Consider the following 18,566-nt stretch of genomic DNA (forward strand, 5'->3'; position numbering starts at 1 on the left):
AAGCCAAGAAATGATGGAAAAATCTCCACAAGGCATCAAATGACAGATTAGACATTCGTATTATATGTCACAAAAAGTTAGATTTTCTTTCCATCATGTACACTTTCAAAATAACAGAAAACAAAACAATGGCGTCTGCAAAAGTTTGGGCACTCTGTAGAGTTAATACCTTGTCCTGCCCCCTTTTGGCAAGTATCACAGCTTGGAAACGCTTCTTAAAGCCAGCCAAGAGTCTTTCAATTCTTGTTTGAGGTATCTTCGCCCATTCTTCCTTCCAAAAGTCTTCCAGTTCTTTGAGATTTCTGGGCTGTCTGTACCTCACTGCTCTTTTAAGGTCTAGCAATAGATTTTTAATTATGTTGAGCAGGAGATTGTGAAGGCCATGCCAAACCTTTAGTTTATGCCTCTAGATGTAATCCACCGTAGATTTTGAGGTGTATTTAGGATCATTATCCATTTGTAGAAGCCATCCTCTCTTTAACTTCAGCTTTTTCACAGATGACATTAAGTTAGTGTCCAAAATTTTCTGAAATTTTATTGAATCCATGTTTCCTTCTACTCGTGAAATGTTCCCTGTGCTACTAGCTGCAAGACAACCCCAAAGCATGATTGACCCACCCCCATGCTTAACAGTTGGACAGAGGTTCTTTTCATTAAATTCTGTTCCCTTTCTTCTCCAAACGTACCTTTGCTCATTGCGGCCAAAAAGTTCTATTTTAACCTCATCGGTCCACAGAACTTGTTTCCACAATGCATCAAGCTTGTCTATATGTTCATTTTCAAACTTTAAATGCTGATTTTTGTGGTGAGGACTGATGACTCTTTAATGAAGACCATGTTTGTACAAGTATCTCTTTATAGTTTAATTGTGTACCACATCTCCAGTGTCTGCCAGGTCTTTCTGGATCGTGCAGTCAAACGTGGGTTTTGACTTGATTTTCTCACACTCCTGCGAGCTGTTCTGTATGATATTTTTCTTGGCCTTCCAGATCTTGCTTTATCTTTCACTGTTTCTGATGACTTCCATTACTTAATTTCATTCCAAACAGAGGGTATTGGCATCTGAAAACGCTTTGCTATCTTCTTATTACATTCTCCTGCTTTGTGAGAGTCAACTATATTCAGTTTCAGTTTTCTAGACCAGTGATTCCCAAAGTGGGGGTCGGGACCCCCAGGGGGGTCGCGAGCCAGAGAGGGGGGGTCGCGAGCTGATTTCCAGAAATAAAATAAAAATTTAAAAACGATTAGAAATAGCATAGAGTAAGCTATGATTTTAACACAAGATAAAACTAGTGGCTGAATTTAAAATAAAACCAAGCAACTAAATAAAAAGGGAACAGCTGTTTTGATTTTCTTTCTTTCCGAGTAGTGTCTCCAACATTAACACTACAACTGCCTGGATTCCAAAAGTACTGGAACTCTATAATCTGTCATGATAAATACCTAATTGCAATTTTAATGCAGGTATTGTGTTAGGATATCATTAGAAAAACTAAATAACACCAAAATGTAAAATTTAACGTGTTTAATTATACACTTGAGTTGCCCAGGTGCTTCAATAACTCATATCATGGCATAGTAAAACGTAATTATTCCATTCACATCTGAAAAATATGGTATGTAAACATGCAAATAACACCTAGAAGTATTTTCTTTGAACATTTATAACCTAACCTAACCTGTCACTGCCTCCGTGTTGGTGTCTGCTGTGGTGCCCATTGCTCCTCGGACCGCGCCCCCCCCCCCGCTGCTCGGACCGCGCCCCGCTCCCATTCCTCCTCTAAACTCGTGTCTCAGCTCCTCTGCCTGAACTTCCTCCGGACAATGTCCCTGCTGGTGCCCTCCTTGGAGAGGATGTGTGTGATTCCAGCCAGTTTGAGGATGTATAAAGTTGTATAAACACGTAGGCAGCCCCCGGCCATCTAGCTCCGTGTACCGCTCCTTCCACAGAGCGAGCGCCCGGCGCTGCCTTCTGGTAAAGAACGGAGTCCATCCACGCCGTACTCATGGTGGTAGCAGCGTTACCTACTCTGGCTTTACCTTCGGCCCATCGCTGATGCCCACCCTTGTTACTCCAGACCGCTTATGACGTTTCTCTGACAGAGACGCTGATGGTAACTAAGCAACCAATTTGCATCTTCAACCGAGCGAAAGATTAAAACCAACACCACGAAATACCGAATACTGTAATGGAATACTGGCCGAAATAGGTAAAAGGGATTTTTTTTATTTTTGGCCTAGTGTGTAATGTATATAAAAACTATTTTAAATTAAAATATAGAGCTTTTTAACTTGCTGTGCTCCAAACATATTACACATCCACCTCATTAGGTGAGATTAAGTTCAAATTAAAGTAATGAGTAAATTACTGTAGAATAATGTCATGGCTGTTGTGTTATTTTGTGTCGTCAATATGCTCATGTTTGGATACGCCTGTAGTGCGTGCGCGATTGCGCGCAATGTTTATAGTGTGGGGGGGGGGTCGCGAGTCACTTGCACCGTTACTTTGGGGGTCGCGGGCTGAAAGTTTTGGGAACCCCTGTTCTAGACAACTGCTTAGATGAACCCATGGTGCTGATTGTTGGGGCAAGGTCAGATGAGTCTGGGCATTTAAAACCTTAAGATTGACATCACCTGGTCTTTCCAGACAATGACTGAGAACAATCCAGGACACTGTCAGGTCTCAGCTTTCCAATGGGGGTGGTGCATGCTATAAACTCTGCAGGGTGCCCAAACTTTTGCAGACCCCATTTTTTTGTTTTCTGTTGTTTTGAAAGTGTAAATGATGGAAATTAAATCTAACTTTTTGTGACATATTATTCAACTGTCTAATCTGTCGTTTGATGCCTTTTGGAGATTTTTCCATCTTTATGAACATTATTAAAATTTTGTACCTGGGGTGCCCAAACTTTCAAACTCCATTGTAGATACAGTAACATTTGTTTGTGGGAATCAGTGGTAGCTACATGTAGCCAGTATTTTAGCCATGTCTACTGCTCTAAAGTCAGAATAGGTCCCCTCAGAGGTGTAACATGACCTTAAGTGCTAGAGGCACTAGCTAGAGTTGCAAGGGTTTGTTCACTTGACCAAGTTCGGCTCCTTTCATAATGCCTCTATTTAAGATAATTGGCCCTTCAGAGGAAATGAGTGAGAATCATTGTGGTGACTCTCAGCCCACCCCTCGAAGCTACCAGCTCCATTAGCTGCTGAATACATTAGATTTATGAGGGTTGCCTTTGACAGATTCTAATTCAGATTCTGGTAAAATAAGCAGAAATGAAGGGACGCCTCACTCTGGCTTTGTTTCAGCTCCCTCTACTCTCAACATGTTCATTTTTTATGTAATTTCCTCTATTTAGTTTTGTCGTTTGGAAATGTTGCCAATCCATCTCTCACTAGATTAACTAAAACAGGCAGCAATTGACCATTTGTCCAAGCACATGCATTTTCTGCTGAATTAAGACATTTTTCCTTCTGTCATTAGTTGAGTTGAACGAATAGAAGAAAAATGACACAGCAGTAATTAGCAAGATAGTGGTGTTTTATCTGCAAGTGATATATATCGGTTTAGGTGTTTTGTGCTCTGACCATCCGGTTGTGACCTTTCTGTCCCTCATTTTTAAAGCCAGATAGAGACCTTCTAAAGCAGAAGTAAAATATAAAATAGATTTTGCCAACTATCTCGTGTTAGCACCAGAGAGACAAAACTCAAAAGGATCTCCTTAGCAGAGCCCCGAGATGTGGAGGTTGGAATAAAGCGTGTGGGACGTTTTTTAAATGCACAGTGCTTATTTCAAACATTGATAAGCATAGCCACACAGTATAATAAGAAATAAACTGCATATATTTTTATTGTAAGCAGTATTCTTTTTTTTATTCCTTATGGCTGCGCTGAGACAGAGTGTTTGCAGCCTGCCGAGCACGTAATGGAACTCATAAACAGTGTTATCACTGAATCCTGAGCCATGGAGCGGACTTCCATCTGCTCGCCACTGGAAGGAAAAGCAATGAGGAGGGGCTATGTGGAATAGAAATTCTTACACAGTATACAATTTAGCAGAGTCTCGTCTCTATCAAATGTATCTGATTGTGTGGATGCCTGGGTAGAAACTGGACCAAGCTTTACTTATCACCAATATTGAGAAGCATCTGTAATGTATTCCAACACACACACAAAATAGAAAACTTGGAATGTGTGTCTGTGGATCAAGCCACATTGATCAATTGATCAATTAGGAATATTTCAATACAAAAATCACCTTAAACTCCCATTTTGACGGCAGCTTCTCCCCTTTCCTGAGCTCCTATCCCCTCTTGGTGCCTACCCTCACTTTCTAATAACTGCCGCTCTACTCACAGGTTTAATTGGGCTTTTGGTTGCTGTGGTGACAGTTTTGCTCATTTCAGCTTCTTGATTGCAGACCACTGTTATTTGCTTAAGTGGTGCTCTCCAAGGTAGAAATATCCTTATTTTTCTTTTCTTCTCCAACTATTTTCTCTGTACCCCCGCTTCTGTGGCTTTCACTTTAGCCACATCTCAACCCTAATGTTCCTTTGCAGCTTCAAGAGAGACCTCTTGAGAACTAATGCTGCTCTATACTTGAGTAGGAGCACATTGGCAAAGTCTAAAATGACTCAGATTGGACAAAGCACTGATGTACAGGAACAGGTAATGAGAAAGTCTAAAATAAAAAGAACAGATATAAGGAGAAAACTTCAGGTGTGTCAGTAAGCCTTCAGTCAGTTGCAGTTTGGCCAACTGTGATACAGCAGCCCCCATGTCTAAATCCCACATATTGATCCCCCTGCCTCACAGGAGATGGGAATCAATAGTCAGAGAAATCCAGAGAACCTCAATTTTCTATTTCAACACATGACCAACACCCATGAAATGTTATTTTTAAGGTCCTTCTGGTCAGAGCAGAAAGGAAAAGGGACTGATTTGTTTCTTTCTGTATTTCAATATGTTCTCTTTTTTTAGTGTACACATTGAAACACATTATCTTAGGGCTTTCAGCTTAAATCATTAAGTTACATTGATTGATTAAAAAAAGAATATTGGGCCATTTTATGCCCTGTTATTGGAGTTGACTGTAGATACTACAAGAATGAGGAGTGACATGACAATAACAAACACAAAAGCAGTGGTTCCCAGCTTGAGTGGAGATGTTTTGGTTCATGGTCTGTGCATTAAACTATTTGGCCACCAGGGTACCCGGACAATAATTTAAATTTTAGACTCAAAAAGGTAAAATACTTGCTCGTTCCAGCTTCTAAAATATGACAATTTGTTTTTTTTCTATTACTGTGAATGACATATATTTGAGTTATAGACTACTGGTTGGGCTAAAGAAGCTAATTGAAGATGTTATGTTGGGCTCTGGTGATAGCATGTTATCACTTTTGTCAAAACCTAAACGATTAATCATCTAGTCTAATTAAAAGGGATGTCTGCAGAAAATAAAAACCTATATATTTTATGTCTGAGGCTTCATTGTGTAACTGCCTACCAAGGTGTTCCAGAAAAGTGATGGGTGAGCGGCAGGTTGTCATTTTGTGAGGGGTAACAGGTTGGTTTTGCTGTAGCAGAAGGGAGATGGCTGCTCTGGTTACAGTGTTTGTGGGCTGTAGTCTGTCACTGCTGTCTGCACATATCTTAAAGCAGGCTTCCCTTTGTCATTTGAATGTTCAAATCATTGTGAGGGACAGCAAGGCATCTGATGGAAATGATTACAGGGTCGAAAATAACAGGTCTTCTTTGGTCCGTGTTGATTGTTGATTGGCCACTCTCGGACACTGTGGACTAGCAGAAGAAAAATGGCTGTAAAATAATGAAATGAAAAGCTGTATGCAACCCGACAGGAAAAATGGAACCTGGAAACATTTTACACAGATAAGTGGAGCCCCAGTGTCATAGAAAGCTGCGGCCTATTTGGACAGGGAAATCCAGGCCGAGTATCAGTTTGTTTGTGATCGGTCACCCCAGATACAGATGCAGTAAAAATGTTCAACGTAGATAATTGCATTTGCTTTATCAAATCCCTCTGGAATCGAATGATAGCCTTAATGTTGCCACGGCTGGTTTATCTTATTTGTCTTTATTTGGTGTTACAGCACCTCTTTCCTGCTTTCTCTCTGATGATCAGATTGAGGGCTTGTTAGGGAGGTGTTGGCATGCATGTGTCATGCTGGATAGGCTTTTTATCTGGCATTCTGTCCATGCAGTGTGGTGATGCTTATCAGTGTTAAAACCTGCTCCTCAATGGAACCCTGTCAGCCAACAATGGAGAGCTGCATTACCAGCAGTGCAGCAGGACAAAGCCTTCTTTCGTTATCACAGGATTGGAATATTCACAGACTGATTTATCTGCTTTTACCAAGGGGAAGTGTCAGGCTCTGAAAGAAAGATACAGCAGATATTCAGAAGGGTGAGCAAGAGAGAGAGAGAGACAGAGAGAGAGAGGAGCGAGCGAGAGAGGATTCTGTGACCTGCTGGATGTTTACAAAGAGAGATTTATAGAGCTGAAATTGCAGATTCATGGGTGAAATTAGGAGCATGAAATCTAACCGTGGCCTATGTAACCTTAATATTTAACCTTAATAATTTCACAATAATCACAACTTCTCTCTTTCTCAATTGTTCTCCCTTTTTCTCTCCTCCCTCACTCCGTCTCCTGTCGTTTGGTTTGCTGCCCATCTTAATGAGAGTCTTTGAACTGAGTGTGCAGTTAGATGAGGCATGGCTCTCTGCCTGGAGAGGAGCAAGACATTGATGAGATGTGCATGGAGAATGTCATTCACTTTGCTGAATTTGCACTGTGTGTTGGAGCTTTAATCTGGGGGCACATTTGTTTATTGGCATACAAATGTGAACATCTGCATGGAGCTATGCTTGGACGCCATGGTCTCAGCAGCTCCCTAATCGCTTAAAAGCCTAGAGATGCAGAGCATGCCAATGAGAAAGAGAGAGAGAGAGAGAGGCAGCCGCGCCCAAGGCCCCCGTCATGCACTCCTTTATCGGAGTTTCACTCTAGCTCAATAGCTCTCTCTCTGTCTTCCAGGCCAACAGTTTATTTCCAGTTTGTTGGGTGACTATCTATTGACTTGACATTATAAGGAGGCATTTTGGTAACCTTCACCAGCCATATGTTTTTAGACAAGACACCTCAAACAACACGTCTGCATTTATTGTGAAAAGAAACAATGGGGCACCAAATGGCTTTTTCCAGTATAAAGGTGCAAATACATTTTTAAATACAAAAAAATATACTATAAAGAGAAAGCAAATGATCCCAAAAAATTAAGAAAAAAAGTTTTGATATCTTGAACATTGCAGAAAAAAAGGTAAATTTATTTTTTTTTATGTGGTTTTTAATTTTTTTTTCCCACGGGGTAGTTGTCATTTTCCGAAAGAGGGTGTAAAAATTAGAAAATAAATAGGACGTGTTTTAATGGCCAATTTGTAGAAAGTGTTTTCTAACACAAGGGGCCTTCATTAAGGTGTAATGTTAGTGTTTTTTAAAATTAATGGGATCTTAGAGCCTGTGCTGGATGTGAATGTATGGCATTTTTTATGAGAGTTAAACCCCTTTTTAAAACAAAAGGGTGACCATACCCCCAGATAATCAACAGCCCCAAAATTTTAGCCCAAGAAACAAAAAAATTGAGGAAAAAAAAACCTTGCTCAAAAAGTTAAAACAAAAACTTTTAAAATTATTTTTTTTTATTTTTTTTCCCAAAATTTTTTTACCCGGGTTTTTTTTCAAAGGGCCGTATACTGAGAATAAGCCGTGTTTACAGATGAAAAATTCGTCTTTAAGACCCAAAAAAATATAATAATAATTTTGGGTCATTGTTTAAGTTTGGGTCAAATTTCCCCACTTAATACATATACTTAATTACACACACCCAAAACACACCACACACAAAAACACACACAAACACAAACACACACACAACACACAAACACCAACAACAAACCCCACACCCACAACTTAAGACACATACAGATTACAAATTAAAGATCCACATGGAAAAGAAAAACACAAAATAGAAACCAAAGCAAAACAAAAAAAGGTCCTTTGTGAAGACACGATCTTGCAGGAAGTCACATTTAAATGAATTCCTCTATAGCCAATAAGAAAAATTTAACTTTCAAAAAGATTATGCGAGTGTTTTTATTGATCTTTAGAAAAATTTTTGTCCAGTACTGATTTTTTTTTTTACATTTTGTGAATAATAAATATGCCAAACCAGGATAGGATAGGATTAACATCCTAAAATTAAAAAAAGGCTCCCCCAAAAAGAACAAGAATTCATTTTTATTCCATGAAAACCCTGAAATTTAAAAGATAAAAGGGGTTTTAAAGACCCCTTTTCGATCCTGAAAATGTTTTACATGTCTATGTTTAAATTTTACCTTGTTTGAAAATAATTTTAATGAGTAAATTTTTTAAAAACCTGTGGGCCATAAAACAAAAGAAAAAATTTTTTTCTGAGGGCCCATTTTGTGTTTTTTCCCACCACTTTCCTTCCCCTTATTTGGATCCCCTTTGTGTTTTAATTTCCTTTTTCAGATAAAAATTTGGGATGTCAGTCATTTCTTACAAAAATTTTACGAAAATTTGAAATTTGAAACCCGTGTGCGTGTTTGCGGGGAAATCAAAGGGATATGGGGTGGGTACCCTTGGAAGTTTGGAATTCCCCCATTTAAAAAAAGGGGGTTTAGCGCCAAATTTGGCTGAGTATTATCGGGTTAAAAAAAATTTCCTGAGTTTTGACATGTATGGGGGGGGAAAATAACGATGCTTAGAAAAAAAAAGCCGGGGTTAAGGATACGTAGAGAAATGGGGGAGAGATTGGGTGGGGGAGAAAAGGGAAAAGAAAGTTAAAAACCATAGTTCATAAAAAAAGGGTTTGCGGAAAATTATGAAAACGGTGGTTTTTGCAAAAAATTTAATTGTTCCCCTTTTTTTGGGTTTCCCAATGGGTGTGTGTGTGGGGGGGTTGTGGGGGTGTTTGTGTGGGTTGGTGTGTTGTGTGTGTGTGTTGGGTTGTTGTGTTTTGTTTGGGTGTGGGAGAGAGAGTGTGAGAATACCTTATGGGCTGATGTGTGGGTTAATGAAGAGCAGTAAATGAAATAATTTATTGTGTTTGATATAATGTCAGCTTCCATTAGGGAAACTGGTGCTACGAATGATTGCTAGACTATCGAGGCCAGGAGAGAGGTGCGGTGTGTGTGTGTATGTGTGTGTGTGTTTCTGCATGCTTGTGTGCACACCCCAGGGCATGGCGGAGGCACAGAGTGTCTTCTGTAATTATAAAATCATTAGCAGGTGTCCAGAGGAGATATGAATATGACTGTAATCTGTCCCCACCCATGATGGAGCGCTTGTCTCACACTCAAATGTCAACCTGTCTCAGCCAGTCCATTGAGGGAGCTCACAGATTCAAATTCAAAAGATTTAGTCCCAGTGACCACACTCTGTCATTACATGTACCCCTAAATATGTCAGCTGTTATGTAGGCTACTAGGCATTTTTCAACAAAGTATGGTTACCATATGCTTTACTGGATAAATCATCTGTTAAGGTCCTCTTCACATGTTATTTATTTAATTATTAATTAATTCAGGACAATGTACATTGATGAACATGTACAGCAGTACACCTAAAAATGCCAGATTGTAGCCCAAGGGCTAATTTCCATCTGCAGTCCATTAGGCAGGTTGAAGTTACAATAAAAAAGAAAAAATATATACAATAGTAACGTTTAGTATATAAAAAAAGAAGAAGCAAAAAAAAAAAGAAAGAAAAACAGGACAATTCAATAGTAGATGTTAAAATGGAAACACAATTCATTAGTATGCTCTGTTAGACTAAGTCAGCACAGCATAGTTAGAGGTGGTTACACTTTGGATAAGTTCTAAGCCACAGCTTTACTTCGCTCTTAAAGGTGGCCAAAGTGGGACATTGCCTTATAGTTGGTTGAAAGTATGTTCCATTATGCACTACCTTTAATAGATAGTGCATTATGGCTAAAGGAGGTTTTTCTCACAATCCCCATTTACAACAGCTCTGGTGATCTGAGTCTGTATTTGATAAACTCCAGCAGTAGAGGTTGTGCCAGGCCATGTAGTACTCTATAAATGAAGCACATTGAGGAAAATTTACAATAATCAGCAAAACTCAATGAGTTATATTTATCTAAAATATTGCAATAATGATAAGAGAGAGGCTTTGTTTATATAGAGTCTTAAGTGCCTTCTTGTACAGAAGTTCAACTGGTTTTAAGGTAGTAGAACCCGACAAAGACCAGCTGGTGATGCAGTAGTTCAGATGTGAAAGTATCATTCAGTGCAGAAACATCAGAGCAGCTACATCTGGCAGAGATCCTCTGATCTGCTTAAAATTACAAAGATTGAATTTTATTCTTTTGGATATCATTTTAACATGGTTTTTGAAAGAGAGTTTGGAGTCTATAATCACACCTAAATATGTAAACTCATTAACAACTTCCAACTCTTCTGTGCCCAACAACATGAACTTATGAACAAATTATGAACTTCTTGGGCTTTAAATGCTCCGACCTTCACTTGACAGGAGATTTTTAAGTTTAAATATGTAACTACAAGCAATGGATGACATTAAAATAACAGCATGTAGCGATGACAAGAAAACACGCTGGCAGATGAACAACCTCATAGTCTGACAGACTGACAGGCATACAGACAAACAAAAGATAGGCAGGCATGTATCTGGTCAGACATAAAACGAGCAGACGTAGCCCTGGCAAGGAGACAAAGTCACATTGTAATCTAGAGCAGAGGGGCGGTTTCTATAGCAACAGTAGGCATCTAACCTACGCGCCACTGCTTTTGCTGAAATCTGAAATTGGTGAGAGGAGGCTGGTATTGAGGATAGAGAGATTAGGAAAGATGAAGATAAGACAGGGCAGGGTGGAGGAGGAGGAGGAGGAGGAGAGATGTGGCGAAGGAAGGAGGGAGGAAGCAGATCCAGATAAGGGTGAGGAGAGGGAAGGAGATGAACGCAGGAAGATTGATGTAAGGGAGGGGCTGACCTCAGTGTTTGTCTCCTGTTTGGAATTTGTTGGTACACTCAGCATGATAGATTTGATTTACTGATAGCACTTTGTGTCAGTGGAAATTTTTAGACTTTTTGTTTCTGTGCGTGCATGGGATGCACTTGGTCTTGTACGTGATCTCACTCCGTATGTACATTCACAACTGTGTACATGCTGTAAAAATGTGTTTGTGTGTGTGTGTGTATGTGTGCACTAGCAAGGTGGAGCTTGAGAGAGATGAGTGTGGGATCATTGCTGGCTTGGTGTTGTATCAGATGTGTGTTTAACCCAGACCCTGAGCCAATAGAGACCTGTGACCAGCCGCAGCAGATGGCCATGCTACCCCTGGGGGCTGCTCAGAGGGTCATGGTGGCCTAGGACTCATCCACATGGAGCCACCTCTTCTGTGCATGTCTGTGCGGTGTTTATAAGAGTGTGTGGTTGAAGGCAGAGGTAGCTCAGTGGTAGAGCAGTTGCTTGCCAATTGGAAGGTTAGTGGTTTGATTCTTGGACCTGCAGTCCCATGTCAAAGTGTCCTTGGGCAAGACATTGAACCCCGAGTTGCCCCTGGTTCTGTGCATCAGAGTGTAAATGTGTGTGAGTGATCTGATGAGCATCTTGTACGGCAGTAGCCTCGGCTACAGTGTATTAATGTGTGTGAATGGTGACTGGTTCCTGTACTATGTAAAAGCGCTTTGAGTAGTCGTTAAGACTACAAAAGCGCTATATAAATACAGTACATTTACATTTGTTGCATTCATGAGTAGGATCAGTGTAACTCAAAGTGCTTACTATTTTCAAACCAGTATATATCATAGATGTGTCGAATCATATCTGACCTACCTGTACTGAAGCTTGAATTTACAAAATCCCAGAATCCCACTCCCTGATTTATCTGCATCTGCACAACTTCCACTATATGTTATAATCAATGTATTAAATGTTAATAAGTGCTGAATAAGGGAACTTGTATGTAATTAAAGACAGTTGCACAAGGTTGCATTATTTGCTACCAATATTTATACTTATGCAATTGATACTATTGATTGATTGTAAGTGGGGATTCCTGTCTGTACATGATACAGGTTTTGCATGAGTAAGTGATATGTACAGGATATGGGTGCAGGAAGGTAGACACAGCTGTCTATCTTTGCAAACAGACATGATACCAATGAGAGATGAGTGAAAAATAAAAGGAAAAAACAATTTAAAAAGTCTAAGAAAGGTGTTTGGGCACCACCAGTCACCCGAAAAGCTTCAGTGCTCCTTTGCAAATAATCTACTAGTCTTTGGAACTTTACTGGAAGGATAGCATAGCATGTGATTCACATAAATTGCATGCTCGTACAACCATCTAGTGACCATTTGGAAGCATCTGCATCATGATGTATCTTCCTCCAGTAATAAGGAATATGTACATATAACAGTGCAACAATAAAGTATTAGCAAGGTAGGTATGTATTGGACCTCTCACTAAACTCTCCCTTCAGTAATGTGTTGTATGTTTTTTTGAGTGTATTATTTGTTTGAGTAAAGCTGCTGGACGGTGTCCCTCGGGTGCAAGGAACCATTTTACAGGAAGGAGCCCTGAATAATGGGTTGTAATGCCACAGTAGTGAGAGTAAACTCTTTAGAAACAAGGGACCAGTCTATGCAGGACCGGGCTCCAGATCAATCCTGCTGGCAGACACAACAACACTGTTGCACTGCCACAGTTTCACTAGCACTCCTTCTCTTCTCTCTCTGCAGAGGCATGGCTATTTTTAGTACATGCAGCTCTTTTGCCACTGCACCCACCCCCACCACCACCCATTTCTCTCCTCTTAATTCATCCCTTCATTTCACCCCAACCTCAGCCTCCATACTAACCCTCCACCTTCACCCCATGTACAGTATTCCCTGAACAATCCGCTCTGATCCACAGTCAGCTCCTCTCCTTCAATCCTGACTCCTGATCTCTTTGACAGAGCTGGAAAAGCAGAGGGACTGCTGGTAAGTTGAGGAGACGTGTCGGGGGCAGATTCTGCTCCTCCTCTATCTATCTTGTCCATGCTCATTACCCAAAGACACAAGCTGCGTCCAGGCTGGTCCGCCCCATGTTCGGTGTCAGTGTGAGTTTTGATCATACAGTGTTTCTTTGGTGAGTTGTTAGGGACTGAGCGGACCTGATGACTAACTCTCTGATTGGCACTGGAGGCCAGCCAAGACCCTGGTTGTGGTGCGTAGAGAGGCTCTCACGCTGAAGGGAGCTGGGAGAAAGCTGGGGGCTGACAGAGAAAGAGAATATTTGTGCATTTAAGTGTGTGTGTGTGTGTGTGTGTGTGTGTGTGTGTGTGTGTGTGTGTGTGTTGTGTGTGTGGTGTGTGTGTGTGGTGTTTCCGTACAAGTTAAACAAACACAGAGAACAGCGTGTGTGTGAGACAGTGGGAGACTTATGAAAATAGTGAAGAGCAAAGTGGTGAAAGTGTGCAAGAGACAAACAGAAATTGAGACAAAATAAGTCCTTAAGTTGTGTGTAAGACTCCCCTTACCTGTACAGTAGACTGTCTCGTTTTCCTAATCAGACCATGACCACAGCTCCTTCAGTGGGGGCGAGTCACTCACTGTTATGCCCTTGAGAGCACGTCCTCAGCCAGCCTCCTCATGATAATGAGGCAGGCCCCACAGACGCTGCTCGCTGCTTGCTGCGTGCAACCCCTGCCCGCCCTCACGCCTGCCTCTACGGAAGATAAGAACGCCAGTTAAGAGAAAAAAAGGGGCGGCAGGGAGACTAACAGCCTGGGTATGGGGAGTTGGTAGGGATACAGGCCAGGAGCTTTGCCTTGAGACTGGTAACTTAAGTCTATAATTAGAGCATAAAAGTGCAGCAAAATTGCATACATTTACATTATTTTACTTAGTCTTTTTTCTGTTTCCCTCCTTTTGTGAGAGCTTTTTACCTAGACTAAAAACACAGCCAGTTGAGGTTGATAAGACTCCCAGAGAGAGTAATATTTTGAGTTTATTCTTCTCTCACTGCATACTAAGCTCATAACACAACACATGAAAATGTTCCTACAGTGTTTTTAACACAAGTTTGAACATGTGCCACATACGTTGCATCTTGTTAACAAAAGCATTGCTTAGATGCTTTACATCCTTCGAAATCGCTACAGCTCACCTGCTCACCTTCTCATGTCATTCCACATCACACTACTCCTCCTGTGTTCTGTGATGCTGATTATATTCTCATGCTGAACAGTGTGATTGAATATAACCATGACTCTCTCTAGCTTACCAACGCGAGGAGTCCGTGCTGATATAGACACTGCTATATCTTCTCTCATGAACTGTCTTTTCACTTTTCTTTTCTGCACAGGAGAATGCCATTTCATACTACGATTCCAAAGCGGACTCAGACTATGTGAGTACAGTACGGACTGCTCCCCCCCTCCCCCGTCTGCCTGCGTTACAACCCCAAATCCTACCCACTCTACTTACCACTCCTTTTCCTGCAACCCCACCCCATCCCTCCCCGGCCTCCTCGGTGTTGATACCACCTTTCCGGTCACAGGCCCCTGGGATGTCTGTGTGTGTTAGTGAGGTGACACTGTTATATGGTGAGACGGAGTGACAGAGCAGGGGCAGGCCGACATGCATGTGACAGTAACTTCAGCTGTCATCCTGAAATAAAGTATTATTTTCAGTTTCTCCCTCCCCACCGACCCTAACTGTGTTGACTGAGGATCTGAACTGCAGGGTTATTATGCATCCACACCAATCATCAAGACACCTCAAACACAAACATGAGTCATATTGTGCTTTCATACACAAGGACACCATTTCTATCAAGTGTGTCATTCATACCGAAGAATATGAACAACCTGCAGGCTGGTTAATGGCGTTACCTTTAGAAAAGCCCTGCAAGTCACTGTCGTTGGGTCTCAACACACCACCACTCTGGCTGCAGTTCCTTCTTGGTATAGGTCACACTGGAGCTCGTGCCCTGATTGATTAAGTTTCAAGGAGGAGTGCGTTCACCAAAGCACAAAAAGATGGGAAGAGAGTGAAATAGAGAAAGGAAGAGAGTGAGGCGGAGGAGCAATAAATCATGATGTGATTTTCTCTTTGTGCATGCCACTCCTGTGATTAATGACACAGCGCTTTAGGGCCTGTCAGCACATATAATTGGAGAACATCAGTCATCATTAACATGGCACACTGAGGCCGAGCAAGTGTCACACCCCTGACCCCCACCTCACCAACCCCACAGCCACCTAAAGACAGAGGCAGAGGTCATTCCTCATCCCTGCAACCCCACCCGCCGCCCATCAGTACTCCCAGATCTAAATCTTGATTCCTCCCACGATGACCCCTTTCAATTAAGGGTTTTACCACCGGAGTGTGTACTAATGTGCTGTACCGTACCATAAAGTAGATGTCATAATAATTCAGGTAAGTGATTGGCGGGCTCTCTTATCCAAACCTTGTCTCCTCTGTACCCTATCCCTTATCCTTTACTCTATCCCCTTTTAATTTCTCCTCTTGTCATTGTACCCTTGATATCAAAAGTGCAATGTGATAATTCATTTTTTAAAACTGCCCATGTGTCAGCGCATTTCTGAAGAGCATTTTTATTTATTTCTCTTATGCAATTACCTTTTAGCCTCCTTTGGGTCCTTTGTATTAATCACACACAGAATGTAATGTCCTTAAATGGTGTCCTGTTGCCTGCAAGTTGAACAGTATTATGGCTTTGAAGTCTTATTGGCCATCGGTTAAAACCAGGCCCCACACAGCTCATTTCCCATAAAAGATTATAACGTACGCTTCAGCAGGGAGCACGCAGATTGAAAGTGAAAATATTCTTTGGTCGGCATCATTCTACTTTACTGGAATTCTTTTATCCATCTGGTAGAAAAATATTGCCCCATGGTAGTAATTTACTTTGAGGACAACCATCAAAATGTAGGATTGATTATTCTAAGGTTTTTTTTCAGTTGTGGCATACTACAAGTCATAAATGTTTAAGCAGCTACCAATTGTACCGATTGTGTTATTTGTTTATGTTTTTTTTTGTTAAAGGATTCCTAGTTTGTTTGAAATGCTGTTTTTCTCTCACTTGTTAATGCAGTCTTTCAAATAAACACACACACACACACGGTCCTAAGTAACAGGTTTAAGGTTATCCCTGGTTGGCTGAAGGCGGAAATGAAAGAATTTTCAAAATGTCATCTCTGGCCTCTTCAGCCTTTAATTAAACCTTGAGAACAGGGAGATAAAATTAACAAATTGGGTAATGAATCGAGCAAAACAGGTGGTGGATGGTTGAAGAAAATGAACTAATCAGTCTTTCCTGCATGGATTTATTCAGTTCCTAATTAGACGCTGCCTTGGTAAATTATGATTGGGCTCTTCTGAAGAAAAAGAAGAAAAAAAAACTCCCTGCCTCACATTGACAGAATTAGTGTCAGACTGAGTGATAAACAAACACCTCAACCTCACAGTTAGTGCTGTTAAAAAGCCAACATCCCTAACCTAAAGACGTTTACTATTAGTGGAGAGTCAGCCTGTGAAATCTCAAACTGTTTCAACAACAGCTGCAAAAATCCGAAGTATTAGTTTTGATTATTTCGTCATTCCGTCTTGTTTAACAACTTCTTTATTTTTAAAAGAACAAGGAGTATTAAAGGTGAAAAGTCTTGAACCTCTTCAGCCTTGTGGTTATCAGGCAACCTTTGTTTTTTAAAAAGTAATGCAAATGTTGTATTTGAATTTAATCTTTCTTAATGTCTATCATTGCGTTTTAGTTGTATTGAGTAAATTGCTCTCAGATTTCACGTTTAAAATAACTTATTTTACTAAACATTTATTTTGCTGAGGCCAGGGCATGTGTAATAATTTTTGAAACTGTTTGATAATTGGTATTTAAGTAAGTCATTGAATTCCAGGGGTGTCCGCTCTGCACACATTTATCTCTCCAAATATTTTCCACATGGTCATATCTCTCATGAGCTGGTCTCTGTCATACCACTGTATTGTTCTTTATGTTGACTTTCAATGGGACTTCAGCACAACTATCCCCCAGCTTGTCCCAACAACAGCTTGTAATTGCAGTTTAATAGTCAATTAAAGTTGACCCATCAATCAATGTCTACCGTACCCATAGAGTTTTGATTTAATTTCTCCAAAAAACAAACAAATCATGTCAGAATTAACCCACACTGCTTCATTAAAAAGGTTGCTGTTCTCACAGATTTATATTGAAGTAAAATGTTACTCTTCAGCCGTCAGAATGCATAAGGAATGAGTTTTGTTTAAGGTTTGTGCTGTTTTCTAAGGATGCATCTAACAGGGTTTTAGTGAGCGCTACACACTGAGATCTGATCAGGAATAAACCAATAAATTAAGCCGCAGAGTGGAATTATATCTTGCTGTCATTTTTCTTCACATCCAACAATCACTTCCTCCTGTGGGAACAAGCACAGATTGGACTCCATTGATAACTTATCAAGATAAAAGCTTAAATGTCAGTTTTTCTCTTTTATCTTCTGGCTTTCTTTGATATCTGACACTTTCCTAATGTAATATGTGTGTCAGGCTCTTCCCTGTACTTTCTCATCATGTACAATGGCAACACTGAGAAGTTGTAAGTGCCAAAATATATTAGAAATATTCAGCATTAGCGCTGTTTTTTGTTTGAACAATCACAGGCGAGAGAGAGGAGACTGTCTGTTATGAAATATGCTATCATATGAGCGGGTGGTAGACTAAATCGCGATTAATTGGTGTAGGATGCTAGTTATTGTTGGGGTTAATTTGTGTGGCACCTCATGTGCCTGTGATAGTCATCTCGGTTACTAATGAGACTCTCTGTTTGGTGTCTACTCTGATACCTGCTGCTGTTTTCTTATGAGAGGGAGAGAATAGAACCACCTCAATCTAAAGGCAGACAAAAGGTAGAATAATTTCTATTTTTGTGCTTAACATTATCCAAAGGCTGTGTAATTCTGTGTGTGAAGACACAATATACTCTATGTACCAGAGCCCAGATGTATGCACAATGTGGGAGACGATAGAATGCGATACTCTATTTGCATTTCATATTTGTATCCTCATTTAGATTTGTGTGTGTGTGTGTTTGTGTGTGTATGTGTGTGTTTGTGTGTGTGTGTGTGTGTGTGTGTGTGTGTGTGTGTGTGTGTGTGTGTGTGTGTGTGTGTGCATATGCGTGCAGACGGAGGATGGAGAAGAGGAGAACCCGCTGGAGACCTCGACATCTTTGGAGCTGGAGTTTGTGGATGATCCTAATTTTAAAAACAAGGTTAACTACTCTTCCAGTGCGGTCCAGATTCCTACAGACATATACAAAGGCTGTAAGTAGTTATTTTTGTTAAAGAATACTTTTTCTGTATTAGTGTTCTGGTGGAGTTGATTGAATGGGTGACACTGCACAGGCTTCATGAAATGTATCTGGTAACACTTGTACTGAATTAGCCACTACA

General features: G+C 40.6%; 1 protein-coding gene across 4 annotated transcripts in view; it reads left to right on the forward strand.

The window, feature by feature from the left end:
• Window positions 1-18,566, forward strand: part of cacna2d2a (calcium channel, voltage-dependent, alpha 2/delta subunit 2a) — a 145,859-nt gene that overhangs the window by 79,363 nt on the left and 47,930 nt on the right. For 3 of the 4 annotated variants that reach the window (XM_032514824.1, XM_032514825.1, XM_032514827.1), the window contains 2 exons: window positions 14,441-14,485; window positions 18,299-18,437. In XM_032514824.1, the coding sequence (XP_032370715.1) occupies window positions 14,441-14,485; window positions 18,299-18,437 (184 nt within the window). The remainder of the gene's footprint in view (window positions 1-14,440; window positions 14,486-18,298; window positions 18,438-18,566) is intronic. The other variant, XM_032514826.1, reaches the window with a different exon arrangement.

Source organism: Etheostoma spectabile, chromosome 4, assembly GCF_008692095.1.
Source record: "Etheostoma spectabile isolate EspeVRDwgs_2016 chromosome 4, UIUC_Espe_1.0, whole genome shotgun sequence".
NCBI classification, from domain to species: Eukaryota; Metazoa; Chordata; class Actinopteri; order Perciformes; family Percidae; genus Etheostoma; species Etheostoma spectabile.